At 42.3% G+C, this 21,587-nt stretch overlaps 1 protein-coding gene across 3 annotated transcripts in view; it reads left to right on the top strand.

Moving 5' to 3' along the window:
• Nucleotides 1–21,587, top strand: part of lyst (lysosomal trafficking regulator) — a 63,925-nt gene that overhangs the window by 38,280 nt on the left and 4,058 nt on the right. For 2 of the 3 annotated variants that reach the window (XM_051959809.1, XM_051959807.1), the window contains exons 20-49: nt 759–908; nt 1,656–1,793; nt 1,877–2,075; nt 2,167–2,295; nt 3,104–3,728; nt 4,643–4,823; nt 5,993–6,162; nt 6,323–6,553; nt 6,740–6,906; nt 8,189–8,341; nt 8,943–9,134; nt 9,227–9,438; nt 9,546–9,755; nt 10,191–10,364; nt 10,584–10,660; nt 10,776–10,964; nt 11,902–12,047; nt 12,131–12,227; nt 12,411–12,472; nt 12,676–12,731; nt 12,837–12,989; nt 15,397–15,641; nt 17,817–17,883; nt 17,976–18,132; nt 18,533–18,673; nt 18,762–18,979; nt 19,069–19,299; nt 19,424–19,613; nt 19,714–19,850; nt 19,988–20,086. In XM_051959809.1, the coding sequence (XP_051815769.1) occupies nt 759–908; nt 1,656–1,793; nt 1,877–2,075; nt 2,167–2,295; nt 3,104–3,728; nt 4,643–4,823; nt 5,993–6,162; nt 6,323–6,553; nt 6,740–6,906; nt 8,189–8,341; nt 8,943–9,134; nt 9,227–9,438; nt 9,546–9,755; nt 10,191–10,364; nt 10,584–10,660; nt 10,776–10,964; nt 11,902–12,047; nt 12,131–12,227; nt 12,411–12,472; nt 12,676–12,731; nt 12,837–12,989; nt 15,397–15,641; nt 17,817–17,883; nt 17,976–18,132; nt 18,533–18,673; nt 18,762–18,979; nt 19,069–19,299; nt 19,424–19,613; nt 19,714–19,850; nt 19,988–20,086 (5,196 nt within the window). The remainder of the gene's footprint in view (nt 1–758; nt 909–1,655; nt 1,794–1,876; nt 2,076–2,166; nt 2,296–3,103; nt 3,729–4,642; nt 4,824–5,992; nt 6,163–6,322; nt 6,554–6,739; nt 6,907–8,188; nt 8,342–8,942; nt 9,135–9,226; nt 9,439–9,545; nt 9,756–10,190; nt 10,365–10,583; nt 10,661–10,775; nt 10,965–11,901; nt 12,048–12,130; nt 12,228–12,410; nt 12,473–12,675; nt 12,732–12,836; nt 12,990–15,396; nt 15,642–17,816; nt 17,884–17,975; nt 18,133–18,532; nt 18,674–18,761; nt 18,980–19,068; nt 19,300–19,423; nt 19,614–19,713; nt 19,851–19,987; nt 20,087–21,587) is intronic. The other variant, XM_051959808.1, reaches the window with a different exon arrangement.

Here is a 21,587-nt window from a genome sequence, read left to right as displayed (position 1 = left end):
CCAGGCCAACGCAGTGGTGCCTCTTTGAGCCGGTGTTGGTGACCCTGCTGTTACTTGACCCTCTGGCTGTGTCTGTAATTGAGCTGTGTGATGGCTCTGTGCTGAAATGGATTCTGTCTGACTTGATGAAACACTAAGCTCCTGCAGAGTCACACAGCACCTCTGATTGCCTTTGTCACTTTGTTTCCACATCCTGTATTGTATAGCACGGAACTGCACTGATTATTAATATGAAACACTCATAATCATTCCTATGTAGAAAGGAACATACTGTGCTGCAGTTGTTGGAAGTTTATTACATAAATATATATATTATATATACTTATCAGTTTATGCTGTAAGAAATCTTTCTGTTGCATATCTCAAAGTTAATTTAACCTTTTTACTCTGTCATACAGACAGTGTTACTGTGTGTTAAACTGCAAGCTTTTGTCTTTTAATACCTCAGTCTTCCCCAGGCATAAAGGACTGCAAGATTTATGACCACTGCAGTGAAGCTGGTCACAATTTATAGGCTTTGATCAATACAGACAGGGCTGCTCAGGGAGCAAATGGCATTAGTTTTGACAGAGTGATAAGCATTCCAAAAATTTCATGACGAATACATTGATTTTCCTCCTATTTAAGGTTTTGCACAGTAAGGTTGTTTCTGCAGCGATTGTTATCAATATGCTGAGGTATGTGTCTGATTAGAGTAAGCGGCATAGAAACACTTTAGACGTGGCTGTATTTCTAATAGCCACATTGTGTCTTTGTAGACTTTACTTGATGGGTGTTGCAGTGGACCCATCCTGCTCCTGGGGGACGATGGTCAGTTCCGTTTGGACACTGAGTCGATCGCTGTGGTGCAGGATATCAGGCTTCTCTCAGATGTTCTGTTGGACTGGAAGATCTGGGCCAAGGCTGAGGTAAGTGCATGCATGATAAAATTAATCGGATTTGATTTGCGGAAAATATATTTTTAAAAAAACATTGAGCAATGTCTAACAAAAGAAGCAAAACATCATACGATAAACATACACAAAGACGAGCAAACACATTTCCAACCACACGATCATCACACATATAAGGTGGCAAAATTCTGTTAAAGGTAAATGAATGCGCTGTATGAGCTAAATTTAAAGTATGTTTCCTCATCACATTTTAAGACACAGTAGTAGAGAAAAATACAAAGAGAGACAACTTTTTTATATTCCTGAATGGCTTTGGTAAATCTCAGTGTGTCTAGTTTTTCCCAAGGTCTGTTAATTTATTAACATCCATTCCTGATGAAGGGCAGAATGCTCAAAACACCCTCATCTAATGATGAGCTGGTAATAAATTCTTACACTCCAGGAGCAGCTCTCAGTGGCCATGTGCTCACTGATTTTAATTTTTAATGTGGTTTTCTCAAAAATGCCCCAAATTTAAAAACGAGTAAAGTAATTTTCACCCAGATGCACAGATGGACTGCAGACTCCTGTGTACGCAAAGGATGGTTAAGCTTAAGTGGCTGCACTGCAGATGATATTTTTAATATACAGAGTGTAAGAGTCTTTTATGCTTTGTCCTAAAGTGATCTACTTTGCCGAGGAGCGATAATACTCTCATCCCCACCATCAGATAACGATCAGTTAATGTGTTTACCTCTACTCTGTTGTTTTGTCTCTATTTAGTGTGGAGTGTGGGAAACGCTGCTCGCTGCCTTAGAGATCCTCATCAGGGTTCACCACCCTCAACAGGTCTTTAACGTTCGTCAGTTCCTCAAAGCTGAGGTGGTGCATCGATTCCTGCTCACCTGCCAGGTGTTACAGGTAGGTCATCGTCCTAAAGCTGCTCTCATAGCGCGCTTCCTCTTCTCAGATACATTTACTAAAAACCTTGTGTTTGTCTTAAGGAGCATCGGGACGAGCATCTGACTGCCATCCCACAGGAAGTATGTTTGTCATTCATCAAAATCATCCAGGAGGTCCTCGGCTCTCCTCCAGACATGGACCTGCTGAAACTGATCTATAACTTCCTGCTGGCTGTTCACCCGCCGACCAACACCTACGTCTGCCACACTCCATCCAGCTTTTACTTCTCCCTACACATAGGTGAAGAAACCGCGCAGCTGAACACAGCAGCTCTGTTTCAGAGTGCCAGAAATTTAATGCACTGAGCTCTTTTGATGTCTGTGCTTGTCAGATGGGAAGCTGTACCAGGAGAAGGTTCAGTCCATTATGTACCTGAGACACTCCAACAGTGGAGGGAAGTCTGCCAGCAGCTCTGTGGTGTCACTCTCCCCGACTGTTTTCACTGATGCTCCCCATGACGGTACAGCTGCTGCAGCTTTATAACACAGACCTTAATGCACTCCCAGCGCACAACACAGTAATGCTAATTAAGTACAAAGCTTTAGTTTGCTGCATAGAATGACATTATAAATTGAATGATCAGCAGTGCTTTTCTGAGTGTATGCGCCTCTAAGAAGGGAAATTTGTTAAACATGTTTAGCGCTGTATCAGCCCTATTTTCTCAGTTGCCTATTGTAAACATTAGTTGTGAAGAAAAGCTGATGCATGAGCATTAGGTCATTTTAAGTGGTTTTTTTTTTTGCCTTAAGAACAATTTAATATAATGGCAGCTCTAACAACATCTCTCTTTATTTTATGTAAATTTCCATATCTTTTAACTATGCCTCTTTTGTCTGAGCTTTTATTGTTCTTGTTTTTACATTTATAATCCCCTTTTATCATCATAACATTGCTTTTTAATTTTATTCTTTCTGTCTCAGGCAAAGCACTGTGCATCATTAGGAATGGGCTTTATAAATGAAATAGATTTGACTCGGATACTTAGAACAATACATTGTGATAGATTCACAGCACAAAAACACAAGACATCTGCTGAATGGACCCTGTTTGATTTGTTGTCTCACCACAATTAAATGCGCAGATTTATCAGTGTACTGTCATGATTCTGTGTTTATGATATTATTCATCACAACAGCGGGTCTGTCAGTATTTCTATTTGCACTTCAGGTGTTGTACAATGTCCCTGCATACAAATAAGGTCCTTTGCAGCCTTCAGTTATAAAGTCTGATCATTTGTAAAAGCTGAATTGCTTTGTTTTGTTTTCCAGGCCATCTCCACGCTCCCTCGCCTGAGCACGGAGGTGATGATCAGTCGTTACGCCCCCCTAGTCTGGCGCCATCTCCGTACTGCTCGCCCCTGCTGACACCTCGACTCGGACACGGCAGCTCAAATGAGGCGGGTGAAGGTGACGGGGTCTCCCTTGCCACTCAGCAGGCTCTCGGCAGCACGGAGACGCTCAAAAGGGGCGGAGGTGATGAGCAGCTCCTGAGCAGCTGTGAATCAGCCAAGACAATCTGTGACTCGAAGGACACAGGTGAAGGAGCGGCCCTGCGTACGCCATCCATCAGCGTGGAGGAGGAGCGCGAGGAGGTAGCGGAGGTGGACAGTCTTGCGGAGGGGAGTGTCGGGGTGGCGGAGTCTGAAGACAGGTTTGATTGGGCCAGTGATGAAGCGCCACGCCGCCCTGACAGCTTAAAGGGTATCCAGTCCTTCCAGAGGAGCCACAGTAACCTGGCCAGTCTGGGCTTGGCCTTCCCTGCTCCCAATGGCTCGTTGACCATCGGCCGCTGGCCCAGTGCCGCTGACCGAGGCTCCATGCCTGAAGACTGGGAAAGCTACACCTATTCTCCTGGTTACGAGAGGGCCCACAGCAAGACTGAATCCAATGACCGGTACCCACCTTAGTACCCTTTAGTGTAGCAGCTTATTTGAGTGTCAGACGTGGCATTACTACTATCAAACCAATACTCTCAGCATTTTCTGAGTAGTCATGACTAATTATAATATTAATTTAGGCAACCTATACCCGACTTTGGCCAGGCATGTACAGTGGCGTTAACTAGTCTTTTTCAACATATCTAATCCATGTTCATGTGAGTTTTGCGTTGTGTTTATCTACACACACGTTTCACACTTGTGATAAAGACCAGTGGTGCATAATCTTCATATAAGCATTTAGTTACAGTAATAGCCCGAACAAAGCCTGCTCTTAAAATGATTTTTACTGTAGTGATAGTTTCAATTTATTTCCACTTGTCAGCCAGCTGCTGACTTAAGCTGATAGGAAATTTAAAAAAAAAAGAGATGTGCTCATTGTAATTCTGCAAAGTCACTGATATGTTATTATTAGACACAGTGTGGGTTGTGTGACATTAAGATATCTGCTTTCATTTCATTGTTTCAAGCAATGCAGAAAAGGGCTTTAATCCAAATATGTGGATGGTGTTTGTTTTATATTTTGATTTCATGCTGCTCAGGCAGGGTTAATGAAAAAATAGTATCAGCAATCTCTCTCTACTGATGTGTTGTTTCTTCATTGACAAATAGCTTCTCCTCTGACTGATGCAAATTTTGTACCCTTGAAGTGCAAAGTACACACTCACACTTATCAAAACAAGTTTCTATAGCAGTTTGACACGATTTCCAGCTAACATGTGTACACATACGTAATGTGCAGCCTAAAGTTAGATTAAAATATACTTTATTTATGTACTTAACCTGTCATTTTAAGAGCACCATTTGAGGAATTTGATATAGCTGTTCATGCACAGGAATTCACCACTAAAGTTTAAGTTGTGTGTCTCAGGTCCAGCACAGAGGACTGCCTGGTGCTGATCTGCTGTGGACTCTATGACCTTCTGAGAGGTGTCTTGCTGCTGTTGCCTGACCTCATGCTCGAGGAGGTGATGGATAAACTCGTGCAGCCAGAAGCCCTCATTGTCCTGGTCAATCACTCATCACCTCTGATCCAGCAAGGAGTCATGAAGGTCCGTTTCCTCTTTGAGTCTCACATTCTGTAAAGTGAGAGTACATTTTTACCGCACAATACTGTTACCTAATGTAGGATGTTTTCTCCTTATTGTCTTTCCCGCAAGCCACATTTATACATATGATTTACATGTTGTGCTTCTGAGTGAGCACTTTTTGCTCAAAAAACTCACAGTAAGTAAAATGGCTTTGTAAGATTAAAGTCAGAATTGTATAGACAGCAAAGAAGAAGCTTACAGAGTGCATAAAATACAAACAACCACAACCCTGGAGATGCTGAACAGCCAAATTGTTTTTCTTAATGTCAGCAAATCCCATCAAAAGTCCAAAATCAACAGTATTTTTGTCTGTCTCTGAATACTTTTCAACTTCCCGTACCCTGTCTGTCCCACAGGTCATTAGGTCTATTTAATCATGTACATGTTTTGTTTTTTAAGAAATCCCTTAACAAGCTGGGCCCTGAAGTTATTAGCAAGATATTACTCAAGCAGGAGAAAACAGTAATTTGGATCATATTTTCAGTACAATTGGTGCTCTTGTACTTTTATAGCACCTGGGGCCTTGTTTACAGAACAGAGCATAGTATCTGCATCACAAAAATAATCATACTTATAAACATGTGTGCACTGAATCATCCGTGCAAATTTCATTTTTCCAAAGTCACAATCAATTTGTGAAGGTGCTCTCTCTCTGGAGAGCTGCATAGTCCACCCATTAAATTTCCACAGTTAACCAAAGCTCATCAGTACAAATCCCTCATAATTATTGACTTACATGTTGTTCCTGTTTGGAATTGAAACAGTGTTGCAATCAAGAGAGTGACAGCTGTAGCGACTGTTAATGCAACAAGCAGCTTGAGTGTCGACCGACTTGCAAAGCTCACCACTTGGTATTTAAGTGTCAACAGGCTATAGACGCACAGCAGATGAAATCATACACTTGATATCTAAAGCACAAAGTGTATATAACCCTCATGGGTTATGGTTTCCTTACAAATACGTGCATTTTCCTCATCTGGTTTGTTTTTATAATTCCCAGCTTTTTTGTGTAAAGCGTTACACACATATTTCAATCCTTGTTTTGTGTGTATGTAGCGGTTATAAATGAGGCCCCAGGACAGTACTCCTCTGTGCTCACAGACCTCATTTATTCTGCTCCTCTCTCCCAGCTGCTCGATGCCTATTTCAGCAGAGCTCTCAAGGAGCAGAAGGAGAAGTTTCTGAAGAACCACGGCTTCTCACTGCTGGCCAACCAGTTGTACATCCACCAAGGCAGCCAGGGGCTCCTTGAATGCTTCCTGGAGATGCTGTTTGGGCGACCGGTGGGCCTGGAGGAAGAGTGAGTCCTGACAAAATACACTTGTCAAGCCAAAACATCTAGTGCACCATAGGCGCTGTATTTCATATTATTATGCATAGAATTGTCTACAGTATAAATAATGGTTGAAGCACACATATTTGTGCATATTTTATCACATTTTTTCTTCTTGTATTTCCAGTCTGGATCTGGAGGAAATGGAAAATATCTCACCCTTCAGAAAGCGCTGTATCATCCCAGTGCTGGGTCTTATTGAGAACTCCCTGTATGAGAACTCCTTGGTGCACAGCATCCTGTGCATGCTGCTGCAGCTCGTCAACGCCTGCCCCAAGCTGGCAGACATCCTGTTAGACCACGGCCTGCTCTATGTGCTCTTTAACACCCTCTCCACCCTCAATGGCATGGAGAATGGGTAAGGCTGCCAGAACAGAGAATGATTCATTCAAACACCTCAGTGGGTTCATGGGTTTTGTGCTGAACCTTTGAGCCAAGAATTAAATCATTAATCCTCTTACTGTTGGTTGATCTTGCATATATGATCGGTAGACTGACTTCCTGTGCTTCATATTTTCTTGTTTTTCTTGTCCTCTCTCCGCAGTATTCCCCTGAATGACTACAAGCTCCTGGTGTGTGACATCCAGCAGATGTTAGTCGCTGTGACGATCCACTCCTGCAGCTCTTCAGGGTCCCAATACTTCCGCATCATCGAGGACCTCATTACCTTGCTGGGTTTCATGCAGACCAGCAAGATGCGTCGCACACAGGGTGAGGGCTGTGTTTCTGAAATTCAATACACATGCAAAATACATCTGTCTCGTTATCTTCCATGCTCTGCAGTTGTGGATGATATCAAGCTGTCGAATTGTACTGCAGAAAGGAACAGGATTGTGACTTCATTATCTACAACTGCAGAGTGGAAACTCATTTGACAAAAAACATAATTTGAGAAATATCTTCTATTTTCATCTTCCCGCTAAATGGTTTTCTCTCATTGTTCTCTAAATTTGCTCAGAAAAATATCTCTCCCATCTCCTCCCCGATGGCACTTACTTCCTCGCTATATTTATGATCTGATATAATCATTCCGTGATCACAGAAACATTAGAATGGCATGACTCTGCTCCTTTTATTTTTTTGTTTGTCTATTTAGCAATCATATTTAGCCGTATTACTGTCCTCAGTAGGCCTAATGCAAAACAGTGTCTGTGTTCGTATCCTGTTCTGTGACTTTTGTTCCATATTGAATTATCTTAATTGCACCATTTTTTGAAGTAGCTCATCTCATCTTGATGAACGCCATCTGTTCATGAAGTGTGTGTGATTCATCATTAGTATAATCAGCTGCCTCAAATTGTTATTGAAGGCTACCTGTCAGAAGAAGAATCGAACAGACCGTAGCTTGAAGTCCTGTTGATCAGCAGACAAAAACATGATTCATTTTGTACCATCAGTATTCCTACAGCAGTTATTACTACTGCTACTACTACTAAAAATAGTAGCTTAAATTGTATTGCACAGTTCGTACAGCAAGTGCAATGTGAAGCAGTTTCCATCAATAAAAGAGATTAAAATAAAATGAAAATAATAAACCAACAATAAGCACCTAATCTTCGCTGCTATTAAGCTGCAGAAAGTTAAGTGTCCACGTTTTAATGATTAAGCCAGTCTGTCCTGATCATTAAGCTTAAGCAGCTCTACATAGCATTAAATATAAGATTTTTTTAATTTAAAAAAAGGTACTATATTGTACTGTATTAGTGTGATTTTAGTCTATTTACTTAACCAAACAGTCTGATGTTATAAGATTCTGTATTTAATGTTGTCCAACTGATTGCTTTTGTGGATCTTGGAAACAAAATTAAATAAAAAATATATATTCAAGTAAGGGCACTAGCTTTATTCAGCTGAATTTGAAAAACTGTTGTTGAATGTGTTCGTAGGACTGATTTTTTTTTTTTTTTTTTTTTTTTTTTTGCATGAAGCTCATCAATCATTTAGCAGGACAGACCTCTAACTGACCACGTTCACTGTCTGTTTTTTTCCCCAGAGATGGCTGTGGCTCTGCAGTTCCGCGTCCTTCAGTCTGCGATCGAGTTCATAAAGACAACAGCCAACCAAGAGCCTCAGAAGCTGAGCAGTTCTGTCAATGCGCCGAGCTCTCCGCATCACGCCATCTATCAAAAGCGCAAGAGCATCGCAGGTGAGTGCTTCAAAGCCGATTCAACGGTAAAAATCCCATCTGCTTGTGTCTTCCTGAGTGTTGAGGTAGAACTCTGTCTGTGTATTGATCCTCTCCTCATCCCCATCTAAAGGTTCCATTGCCATGAAAGACTCCATTATCCCTCGCATCCCCAGACAGCACTACTGCTCCTATGGCCAGATCCCCTTGTCCCCTCCCTTCAGCTTCCTGTCCCAGGACTCCCCCCTCCCCTCCCCCTCCGGAGCTCCGTCCTACATGCTCCACTGTGATGCAGGTAGCTGGGACTGCGCTCCACGGCGGAGATCATCCTCCCCGTCACAGAGCATGTCTCCCATTGTTTGCCGTGAACTCACCCTGCCCCATGGCGCTCACCTTGGGGATTAATTTGCCCAGTACCCTCGTGTGCTACTGGTGCCTTTGTGTGTGCATGTTTGAATGCTTCACTGAATCAGCATTAAGCATTTCAGCACAAATGGCATTTTGATCAGCGACTCCTAATAATCAAAGGAGATACGTGCGCATATTTTAAATGTTTGTGCTATCATGCATCGGTGCGCTTTGCATTACTGCAACTGAAGACACACCAAAATTGTGCTTGTAGGTCGTCGCCGGTTCTCTCTGGCCCAGACTGACTCTCTCCTGATGCGGATGCGCTCTGTAGCCAGCGATGAACTCAACCAGATGATGCAGAGGAGGATGAGCCAGGAAAACCCCATTCGTGCCAGTGAGACCGAGTTTGTCCAGCGGCTGCAGAGGCTTGTGGTTCTTGCTGTCAACAGACTCATTTACTACGGTAAGTAAGCTGTCTTCCTTCGAATTATCCGACCGAATCGTCTGTTTTCTCTCTAATCCTCGTCGTCTTTTAAATTGTTTCTGTCGTTTCAGATGTGAGTCAGGACTTATTTGACCTGCTGAATATCCCAGACTCTCCAGACCAACAGCTTTTCACACCAGAACCTGGTGATCAACCACAAGAGGAGAGTGGCTCGGCCTCTGTCCCACATTCTCCAACACCTTTCACTCTTCCACCTGCCAGCAAGAAGAGCTTTCAGAAAGATATCCTCAAACTCATGATGGATGGAATCAAGATCAGCCTGGTATGGACATCAGTCAGTGAGAAGCTTGTCTTTCTCGGCTGTAAAGTGCTTGTTCAGGTGCTGTAATGTGTAAAGTCTAACCTTGTATTGGTGGTTTGGGTCCACAGGGCAGCACAGGTCGAGGTGGAGCCCCACATCAACAGTGGCGAAGGATTCTCTGGTCCTGTCGAGAGACTTTCCGGGTCCAAATAGGTCGTCTGCTGGTGCACACACTCAGCCCTGCGCTTCCCCTGTCTGACAGGAAGGAGGCGCTTGAGTTTGTGTTTGATCCCAGGCATTTAGATATTCTGAAGGAGAGCCTCAGTCCGGGTCTAGAGGTGAATGTCAAGTCTATTTGTCAACTTACACACCAATCTGATATATATTAGACCCCAGAGTAAAGCATATCTGGTAACTTTCATTCACAGAGATATCATTTCTTATTTGGGCTTGTTTCAGGGAATCTGTGAGTAAATCTGCAGTATGTAGTATGAACTTTGTGTGACATTTTCAGTCCCAGAAACAAGTTTTCCAGTCCTTGATTCTAAAAATATTCAAATGAATGCTTTCATGGTCTTCATCAGCCCCCCCGCATCACCATGGGAGTGTTCTTTCACTCTTTGTCCTCCTGTCAGACTTTAGTGAAGGTCATTTAGCCTGACGAGGCTTTTTTCCAGTCCATCGCTGCATGTGACTTGTTTTATAATAAAACTCAAATCTTTTCTTTCTTTTTATTCTCTCTCTCTCTCTCTCTCTCTCTCTCTGTCACTCAGCATGGACCAAAGTTGTCGTTGTACCTGTACGAGATGCTGCACGATCACAAGGACAGCCTCACCAAAGACGAGCAGAGTGCCGTGGGTGTATTCATGACCTCACTCAAGCTTTGCGGTCATCGCTGCATCCAACCCAACACGCCACACAAACAAGACTTGCTCAAACTCAAAGATGTAAGTCATACACAGACTGAGTTAATGTTGAACAGTCACCGTTAAAGTGAAGGGCAACTGCTTCCAAGTCTTGATAGTGAAACCTAACATCGCTGTTCATTTCAAGAGTGTGAAATAACTGTTTTGCAAGTTAAATATCCTCATCTTCCTTAAATGCCTTGAACCACCTGTCAAGTTTTTTTGTTAACCAAATGTTTAACTATATCTTTATTCACACAGGAAACATTAAAGTATGAAACTGAAGAGAAAACAAGTAAAATGGCATGGGAAAAGAAAATGGCCAACACTCAGAGGAAGTGAGTGGGTTTTTTTCCCGATGTGAGCTTGATTTTTAATACAAAAGCATACGAGTAAGAATCTAATCTTTGTTCCACTTTTCTGTTCACTCCATTCTTTATTATTCCTCTGCAGTCTTATCCAGAGACTGGATGGAAAGTCCAAGGACATTTCCAAGATTGCAGCAGATATCACTCAGAATGTGTCTCTGCGGCAAGGCATGGAGAGAAAGAAAGTCATCCAGCACATCAGGGGCCTTTACAAGACAGACCTCAGTGCCAGCCGCCACTGGCAGGAGCTGGTGCAGCAACTCACACATGACCGGTGGGTGTACAAGTTCATTTCTCACGTAATATCGGAACACAGCAAAATAATAAAATTGTTTCTGTCGTGATTGTAGTTATTCTAATGCTGATTATTTTTTCTCTTCCTTACTTTGTGGTAATTTTCTTATTTAAAATGACATTGTAATATGAAATAGGTTGCAATTTTGTGCGAATAATTACATTTGAATGAAATAATCTCAAACCTGCAGAGCATCTTAATGCCCTTAGAGGAAAGGTACAATTTGAAACGTTGAAATGAAGCAAACTTTTTGATCTGTACATTTGTGCTACCCAGAGGGCAGGCAGGGCTGTTTTACAGGCAGAACGTTAATAGAGCCTGACGGCTTAGAGCACATGTTCACAATTGCTAATAATAATATTCTGATATTTATCAACCAGTATTACATCTAGCATGGCCATTATCTCAGTTTAGAACACTGGCATACTAATGTTTAGTAATTGGCTTTAGAAATCTGACCTTCTAATGCCACAAAATGAAACATTAAGGGATTATAACTGAGGAGGACAGTGATGTTTGTAGAAATGTTTTAGCAATCCATACAGTATTTGTGAAGATATTTTTGTCTGGATCAAAATGTTTGACTGACTGTCTTTGCTTTCCATACAGCCATGCTTTAATAGCTAAAATGCTAATTTAACTGCTAACATATGCAAGAACATTTATTTTCGAATAAAATCTCCTTTCAGAATTACCTAAATACTCCCTCAAAGTCTTTCTATACACATTTGTAGAAGAATTAATAATAGGAACAATGAATTTTGACCAAAAAACATATGACTAAAAAAAACTGACAATTCACAACAGTAACATTTCAAAATGTCTGACATTGGCATCCTGAGTTGTATGTACAACCCTGCAGTGCGATTCTTCTGTACTGCAGTGAGTTGACAGTGTGCCGTTTTCATCTTTACAGTGCGGTTTGGTACGACCAGACATCCTACCCGACATCCTGGCAGCTGGACCCCACAGAAGGGCCGAACCGGGAGCGACGGCGGCTCCAGAGATGCTACCTCACCATCCCCAACAAATATCTACTCAAAGACAGACGCCAGCCTGAAGGTGGATAAACGTTCTTTGGTAATAATTCTGTCTCACACCTGTGGGTTTTTTCCCCCTTAATCTGATCTCCACTTCTTGTTTAGACTCCGTGAAGCCAGCTCTCTCCTTCCTGTTTGAGGACAAGACTCACTCCTCCTTCTCCTCCACTGTCAAAGACAAAGCTACCAGCGAGTCCATCAGGTATCACTCTTTGCCTCTCTGCCTGACTCTAAGACTTTAGTAAACACCATATCTGTCTGAAACAGTCAGAATGATTGGGAGAAAACGCATAAATGTCTAAATGTATTTTGCTGCACTGACAGGTGCCTATTCTTTATTCAAGATGGTGTGTGTCTGGCATAAGAAATGTCTTTTTGTCCTTAGGTTCACCAGGCGGTGCATCAGCGTTGCCCCCTCCAGAGAGACAGCAGGGGAGCTACTTCTGGGTAAGACACTGACCATAGCTCACAGCTGCTCCATGTATAATATACTCAGCAAGTCACAAGGCACAAAGAATAATCTGCTCTCTAAGGCGCTAGAGTGTCTTGCTCTGCCCTCACACACAAGTGTTTATTTATTCACTCAGGGAAGCTTTTGTTTGTCTTGCGCTTAGTACAGCAAATCTCACTCACCCTGCACTGTCTCACAGGAAAATCTGGAATGTACTTTGTGGAGGACAATGCTGCTGATGCTCATGACAACCAGGTAAAACCAGCAGACTGTTCAGGCGTATTCTCCGCCACAGGAATGGCACTATGATACGTGCCTTCCTGGCTACTCGACACCAAATGTGTTTATGCGTTTGAACAGAGTCTTCATGGAGAGACCGAGGCACCCTCTTTCTCCTGGACATACGAGGAGATCAAGGAGGTGCACAAGCGATGGTGGCAGCTAAGAGACAACGCCGTGGAGATATTCCTCACCAATGGCAGGACCCTGCTGTTAGCATTTGACAACACCAAGGTGAGGAAAAAACACAAGACACATAGGATAACAATAAAAGATGCAAAGTTGTCAGTTCCAGTTTAGCTATTCACAAAGCAAATGCTCACATTGCTCATGAATGATGCACAGTAGGATGTTCTAGCTTGTTTACTTCAGATGTTTCACATCATTATTACAGAGCCCTGAGTGGATTTATAGTCTATAACTAGACTCCCCGGCAAATCACAAGGGAAAAATCTGGTCTGCTTTTTATTTGAATATAAAAATCTGGGCACCGAAAATGGATTGTGATAAAAAAATGATGAGATGAAAGAGCTTATCACTGCTCAAAGAAAGAGATGAATGACCAGACGAAATCATGCAGCTTGAAAAAAAAATGCTGTGAAAGGTAAATGTTGAACTACCTTTTTGTTATTCTGTTCCTGATACCTCGAGCTCTACAGCGTCCGGTACTATGAATCATGGTAATAAGATACAGTATCATCTTACTCTGCAGAAAAATACCATTAATATTTTTCTCTCTATGAAACACTGAAAGAAAGTTACAATATGGGTGGACAGATGGTTTATGACTGGTATTTCCAATTCAGAAAAATCAAAGGAAGTACAGAGCTGCCGAGCACATGGAAGCCAAACAGATGAATCTGTTGCCTGCAGATTGTGTGCAGGCTTGTAAAATCTTTTCCTGGGAAAAGCAACAGAAAGATTTTTCCATTTTCCTTGTACATTTCAGGTTCAGATATGTATTATTTTAGATAGGCTTTGAGATTAATGGGAGATGTTGAGCCTAAAGCCAGTTTTCATTGGAAGACCTTTTCACCAATTCTTTTCCTGGCAAGATTTTTCTCAAAGTGATGCACATTTGTAGCTGAGGGAATATGATTTTTCTGCGCTACTGTTGAGAAATATGTTATTCATCCCACTGAACGAAGCTGTCAAATTCAGGCGGCAAACTGTATGCATCTGTGTATTCTATAAACCTACATGCCTCCACTTTGTGCAGAAGAAGAATTGAATAACTCGTCAAACAACCTCTTTATATGGGAGCGTGCACAGAGCCAGATGAAGAAAAACTTGGTCACCAAATACACTTGCTTCCTAGTACATCCTGCTGTTTAACATCAGAATACAATTTTAGCTTTGTCATTAGGTGGTTGTTAGCCTGCCAACAATCTACAGTCACACCACTGCTGCAGACGTCACTGTAGCCTGGCCCTGAGCATTTTATGCATGTATTGATAGTTAGCAGTAGGCTAACTATCAATACTGGCTACCTGTAAAATTCTACGTTGTTTATAAAGTTCTGTTGATTACTTTTGAGGCATGAAACAGCCTTGCTTTAAATTACACTGAGGACCTTTTAACCACTTATGTCCCAGATGCTCTCTTAGATCGGTACATGCACCGTTTATTCCTAGATCTCAGCTGGGTCTCTGCTGCCTATTGAAATCAGATAGGTGACATTTTTGGTGTCTCTTAAACCTCTTTCTAAAAAATTCTTTTCTCAAAAGGACTTCGTAAATATTAGCTACATGGCTGTGATTTATGAATGTTTTATGATCTATTTGTTTTTATGATCTTCGTTTTGTATTCTCTGTTTTAATGTTCTCCAACTGCTTTTATGATCCTTGTTGATTTTTCGCTTATTTTTATGTTGTTTGTCTTCTGAAAACTTTTTTTCCTCATAAGCAGTTTGTAACTTTGGTGCAAAAAGTGTTATATAAGTTAAGTTTATTGTAGTTTGTTATTCCCATGCACTGATATTCAGGATAAACGTGATACTTTAAAAGTGCATTATTGATATCCGGTTAATAATACCCCTGTGATGATGATAATATTGTAAACAATCCAGCACCAGTAGCTGTCTGGATGACACTCCAACATAGGAACAATGCCAAATGAAGTTGTTTACAGAGTCCTCGTCCACCTATCTACTTTTGTATTTCAACAGTTATTCATTTGTCAACAAAAGAGATTAAACCCACAATAAATCAAGATTTTTGTTTTTCACTTTTCTTACAGATAGCATGATGATCATATTAATTCTTTTGGTCATGATAGTTGTGATAATAGTGAAAGTCTGACACCATGACCGCCCTAGTTCACAAAAGTTATAAGAAATGCAAACTGAGGACATCAGCATTGGCTTCAACTAACTTCTAACCCACTATAGCAACCCAGAGATTAGAAAAGCTGATATCAGTAATTCTTAATAAGGTTATTAATAGTTGAACATTTGACAGTGAACATCTTTTAAATTGCTGAATCATAGGCTTGTTATGATCGAAAAATGAATCAAGAATAGAAGGCAAACCCTAAAATATCTGAATTGGTCTACGTGGATTGACAGATCGCTTGTTTGATCACCAGTCTCGCTCTTTCATCGACATTAGCCTCACATTCTCTCTGTGTGTTCTGCCTTTAGTTCCGAGATGATGTCTACCACAACATCCTAACCTCTGATCTTCCCAACCTGCTGGAGCACGGAAACATCACGGCGCTCACACAGCTGTGGGGCTCGGGTCAGATCTCTAACTTTGAGTACCTCACGCATCTCAACAAGCACGCCGGTCGCTCCTTCAACGACCTCATGCAGTACCCAGTGTTCCCCTTTATCCTGCGAGATTACACCAGCGAGACGATCGACCTGCAGGACCCAAACATCTACAGGTCGGTGCTGAATGGAAGCTCTGTTAGTGTGTTCGGAAATGCATTAAAAGTTGTGATCCCCCATCTTTTCACGAGTGTAAAGTAGATTTATTAGATGTTAATCAAAAGAATTGTTTTGCAGATTTATTTCTCTTCTAATATTGATGCATTAGTTGTTAGGTGCTGTGTGTGCTGCTCTTAGCTAATCTTATAAGAATTCTTTTTTGTGCTGGAGCTATTCTATTGAACTCTCATTTGCATAATATAGTATTAAATTGACTTATTGTGGTGTTTTGCTGATAAGCCGAAAGACAAATTTGGCCTCTCAGAAGTCAATTCTTGTGAATCATTTAAAATACTATTACAAAATGGAACGATTGCGTTGCCTTCAGTATTGCTGCTTACAGCTTTCTGAATTTTAAAAACCAATTGCTCATCCAAGCTGATTTACACTCAGTACTGACTCCGTTTGGGGTATTAAAGCATTAAAGTTAGGACTCAAATTAGCCTCATTACATATGACCAGAACTATCTAGAAGGACAGATATTGATTGGTCTAACCCTTTTTGATTAGTCAGTTAATGTAGTGACCAATTGATAACTTATTGTAAAGATTTCTTCTAATTACTCTAAAATAAGAATAGAAAATGCTTGTCTCATTAATATTTCAAGAGGTAGCTAATCATTGTCTAATTTCTGCGTCATTGCTGTGTTAAGTCAGTAATAACAATAGACCCTGTTTTTCTGGCTATTTGTCAAATGACAGAAAAATATGGTACCTTAAAGGATTGCCACAACACAGCAGAATTTACTGACTGTATGTCCAAGCAGCCGTTTCCCTAAACTGATAAGTCAATTTTTTTTTTTTTTTTTAAATGCTTGACTTAAAACTTCAATTTGTTGTGATGCAGATTCACATCATGACCGGAGTACTGTGCAGTAAAGATAATTACCGGTAAATGATTCTTGCATTAGTGCTGTGTAAAGAAAGTCATTTTAATTATTTACAGACTGTAACAAGAGTTTGTAAAATTAGTTTAAGGCGTTTTCCAACTCATTTGTGGACCTTCAGTCAATGAAAAATATAACAGGACTGAATAACAACACGAAATGATGCATGGTGTAACGCTTCATTAACATAACGGCAGCAGGACAGAAGTTTGTTTGCACATGGGGCGATGAAACATTTAGAAATGGATCACGTTCAGCGTGTTGATAATCCTGACTGCCTACATCATGCTCGGGTGGGGGCAGAGTAAACAGGACGATGCGCCTCGACAAAACGCTTCGGGAGGTTTTTGCTTTGAGTGTTTGTACACCAGTTTTACTGGTGTGATCCGTCATTACAGTTTGCTGTGTTCACACAGAACCACATTGTTGGTCTCTGTCTAAAATACTTCTACGCTTGAGATGATCATGGACTAAGTGTTTTTAGTTTAGCCTCTATGCTTTGACCAGGTGCAGGATGGTGTCATGACGTCGCTCAATCAGTCAGCAATTTTTAACGTAGATCTTTTTTCTCTTTCTTGGTGGTTTATAAAGCACTAAATGGTTTAGGCCCAATATACATAGCTGATCTGCTGTCACTTTATGAACCATCTCGACCTCTGAGGTCATCAGGTCTGCTTTCAGTCCCTAGAGTTAGAACTAAACACGGTGAAGCAGCGTTTACTTATTTTGCTCCTCGTGTCTGGAACAAACTCCCTGAAAGCTGCAGGTCTGCTCCAACTCTCACTTCTTTCAAATCACGGCTCAAGACTTTTGTTTGTCACTGCTTTCCTATTAAAGCTTATTTTAAATTGTTTTAAATGCAAACAGTCATTTTATTTTTTATATATTTCTAATTTTCCTATTATTTTCTGTGTTTCATTATATTCATCATTTTAATTGTGATTTTTATGCTTGTCTGAATGTTTCCAATATTTTTAATGTAAAGCACACCGAGTTGTCCTTGTGTATGAAATGTGCTGCACAAATGCAGCTGCCTTGCGTTTGCTTCTTGAGAACCACTCATCCAAACTAATGCTGCACTTTGTCATGTCCCCAGCAGCACACCTGCCATAAATAAAGTGCATGTATGAAGTAAATCAGATGTGCGATTGTCGAAAAAATTTAGTCGAGCGAGGTCGGTTGCTTGCATTTGCTACTGGTGAACATCATGGCTCATTAGTGCTTTTCGTTCTTTTTGTTATGCAGAAATTTAAGCAAACCCATCGCAGTCCAGTCCAAAGAGAAGGAGGATCGCTACGTGGATAATTACAGGGTGAGACTTGGTGCACGGGTTGATTCTGTGCTACTTTTTATTGGAAGTTTCAGTCAGAAAACACATTAATGTGGTGTATATGTCTCATGCAGTATTTGGAGGAAGAGTACAAAAAGGGTATTCGTGAGGACGACCCCATGCCGCCCGTCCAGCCTTATCACTATGGCTCACACTACTCCAACAGTGGCACTGTGCTGCACTTCCTGGTTCGAATGCCACCCTTCACCAAGATGTTCCTCGCCTACCAGGGTGAGAATCTAATCCCAAACCTGCAGTATATTGACCCATTTGGTACATAAGGATATATCTAACAGACTGAAATAACACAATACCGGGACATCCTGGTCTCAAAACTAACTGCTGCAACCGTGTTGCATTTCATTTATTAGCCATGAAAGGCTGCTTCATCTTTATGCTTTTCTCTGATCAACTCCTCGCCCTTCCCTTCTCTTTTCTTTTTCTTTCCTTCCTGTTAATTTATTTTTCATTCATCTCCGTCTCTCTCTCTCCCTCTCTCATCTGATCCTCCGAGGCATCTTTTTATGTGATTGTAAATTTATTCATCGAGCGTGGTGTTTAAGGTCATGAAAGGGGATGTTTTCAATCAGTGAGTCGAATCTGTAATTAGATTGTCTTTGGCCTTAATCAGACCAGAGCTTTGATATCCCGGACCGAACGTTTCACTCCATGAACACAACGTGGCGTCTGTCTTCGTACGAGTCCATGACTGATGTGAAAGAGCTCATCCCAGAGTTTTTCTACCTCCCGGAATTCCTGGTCAACAGAGAGGGTAATTAGTTTTCCCTCCTCATTTATCCCTGCGTACGTTTTTCATCTTCACACGAGTGAACTTCTTTAAATGTATTTATTTTTTGCAGGTTTTGATTTTGGGGTTCGTCAGAATGGAGAGAGGGTGAATCATGTGAATTTACCTCCCTGGGCTCGGAACGACCCACGTCTCTTCATCCTGATCCACCGACAAGCACTAGAGTCCGACCAGGTCTCCCAGACGCTGTGTCAGTGGATCGACTTGGTGTTCGGGCTCAAGCAGAAAGGCAAAGCTGCCGTCCAGGCCATCAACGTCTTCCATCCAGCTGTACGTAGCTTCTCATTAACACATTTGCTTCATATTAATTGGAAAAAGTGGTGTTGTTGCTTACATCATTTTCATGTAACTCCTCACAGACCTATTTTGGCATGGACGTTTCGGCAGTAGAAGACCCAGTCCAGCGACGGGCTCTGGAGACGATGATCAAGACGTACGGACAGACGCCCAGGCAGCTCTTCAACGCCTCTCATATCAGCAGGGCGGGACCCAAACTCATGATGGAGGGGGAGCTGCCGGCCGCCATGGGCCTCCTGGTTCAGCTGGCCTTCAGAGAAACCAGAGAGCAGGCGAAGGAAATAGTCTGCCCGGTAATCTACTCGGCGGTGGCAGTGACTCCGGCAGCCTGCTGTGCACTGAGGAAGACATGACTTAATGCACCATCCATGAAATGATCTGCTGCTCACCTGGCAATTTTCTCTTCCTCCCCCACAGAGTCCACTGCCATGGATCAAAGGTCTGAAGTGGGGTGAGTACGTGGGCTCCCCCTCCGCTCCTGACCCCGTGGTGTGTTTCAGCCAGCCCCACGGCGAGAGGTTTGGATCCCTGCTGGCTCTGCCGACCCGAGCCATCTGTGGCCTTTCCCGCAAGTTCTGCCTCATGATGATTTACAGCAAGGAGCAGGGTAGGAAGCCCAAGACTCATTCACAAGACAGCCTGGAATTACAGGACGTGTCGCACAGCATCCTGCTGACTCCATTAATTTTATGTTCCTCGCTCTGTAGGTGTGCGGAGCATGCACAGCACAGACATCCAGTGGTCAGCCATATTGAGTTGGGGCTACGCAGACAACATACTGAGGCTGAAAAGCAAGCAGAGCGAGCCGCCTATCAACTTCATTCAGTGTTCACAACTCCACCAGGTATACATCCAGAGCACCAGTTAGTGAAAAGAATCACCAGCTTTTTTTTTCCTGTTACACAACTATACAACTGATCGGCCAGTAAGCTTCGAGGTTCTGGCTTCCTCTGCCCAACCGTCTGTCTCTCTGTCCTCCAGGTGACCAGCTGCGCCTGGGTGCCCGATGGTTGCCAGCTATTTACGGGTAGCAAGTGTGGAGTCATCACCGCCTACAGCAACCGCTTCACCAGCACCACGGTGGGTTTCCATGGCGACGTCCCCCTCTAACCTTCCGCCTCCACACGAACACCCAGTCCACCCACCCGCCTCCCATCAAACCCTCCTCCCCCTCCTCCCCCTCTTTAGACAGCCTCACCGTGCTCAAACGCTCGGCTTCATTAGTCACATCACAGTTGCCCTTGAAACACATTTCCACCGAGCCTATAAGTGGGATTAGGGGTCTGGGAGTTCAGTCATCAGAGAGGCTTTCAGACTTTCATCGGTCCCCACCACTAGGCATCCAGATTTCCTCTTTCTCTGTCCCCGAAGGGTGTTTCACTAGCAGCTGATTTGCACTGATTTACAAAGCCCAGTTGGAGATTGATTAATGGAGGGGGGTTTTTTTTCGGAAAAAAAACCAAATCAAAGCATTTCATTTCATCACTGAGTCACACATACGTTGAGATCTGTATCAGGTTTCTGCAGGGCATTAATAAGCATTAATAGTCATTCAATTGATTTTGCGAAATTTAAGGCCTTAAAGGGGAACTTCGTTTTTTTTTCAACCTGGGGTCTGTTTTCATATGTCATTTCATACATGTAAGTGATGGAGAAATGAATTTTTGACATAGCTCCAGTATTTAGCCAGACAGGCAGCTTCGCAGCTCAGCTAGCGAAAAGTATGGGGCAACTTGCCCCCCCGCGTCAAAGTCCGCCCTAACGTGCTTTTTTTCCCCACACTGACCGGCTCAGATAGTCTCTACGAGTGTCCCACAACATACTAGAGATGAGAAGTGAACAAAAACCTCCACATTACTTGGCGATCGCTATTTGTTGTGGTCTGTATCCAAATCTCAGGACGCTAGAAAGCAAATCATCGCGCGATAGCGGAACGAGATTTGCTTTCTTTTCGCTAGCTGAGCTGCTAAGCTGCCTGCCTGGCTGAATACTGGAGCTATGACGAAAATTCATTTCTCCATCACTCACATGAATGAAAAGACATGTGAAAACAGACCCCAGGTTGAAAAAAACCGAAGTTCCCCTTTAAAGGGCCTCAAAAATCATTAAATTTCATTCTCAGTGGCATTAAAAATTCTTTCTGCAGTTTTCAAGAAAAATACTTGGCAATAATAATATATAATTATAGACTGTGATTCGTCAGATATGTGCGTCTGCGTAGAGATGCTGAAGCATTGCAATAATTGTTCCGGCCAGTCGGGTACAATTGGCAGAAACTGCATGTTTTTAAAGTGGTCGGCGGGCTGGACCAGGTGGAGGAGAGCTGGGAAATGGGGAAACGCAAATTCCAGCAAGAATGGCTAGAAAACGTGGATTTCAGAACTACAGCCCATGGGTGGTCAGGGGTGGTTTCCGGATTCAGAAATCGTGAAATGTAGGAACAGGTTTCATATAAAAATCATCTTTTACCAAAAAACCCAAACGCATGTAATTTGTTGAGTTCATGGTCACGGCATTAAAATTTTACAGTATAGCATTAAATAGCATTAAATTTGACTGGCTGATGTCTGCACAAACCCTG

Source organism: Acanthochromis polyacanthus, chromosome 15, assembly GCF_021347895.1.
Source record: "Acanthochromis polyacanthus isolate Apoly-LR-REF ecotype Palm Island chromosome 15, KAUST_Apoly_ChrSc, whole genome shotgun sequence".
NCBI lineage: Eukaryota > Metazoa > Chordata > Actinopteri > Pomacentridae > Acanthochromis > Acanthochromis polyacanthus.
This window is presented reverse-complemented; position numbering and strand designations above follow the sequence as displayed.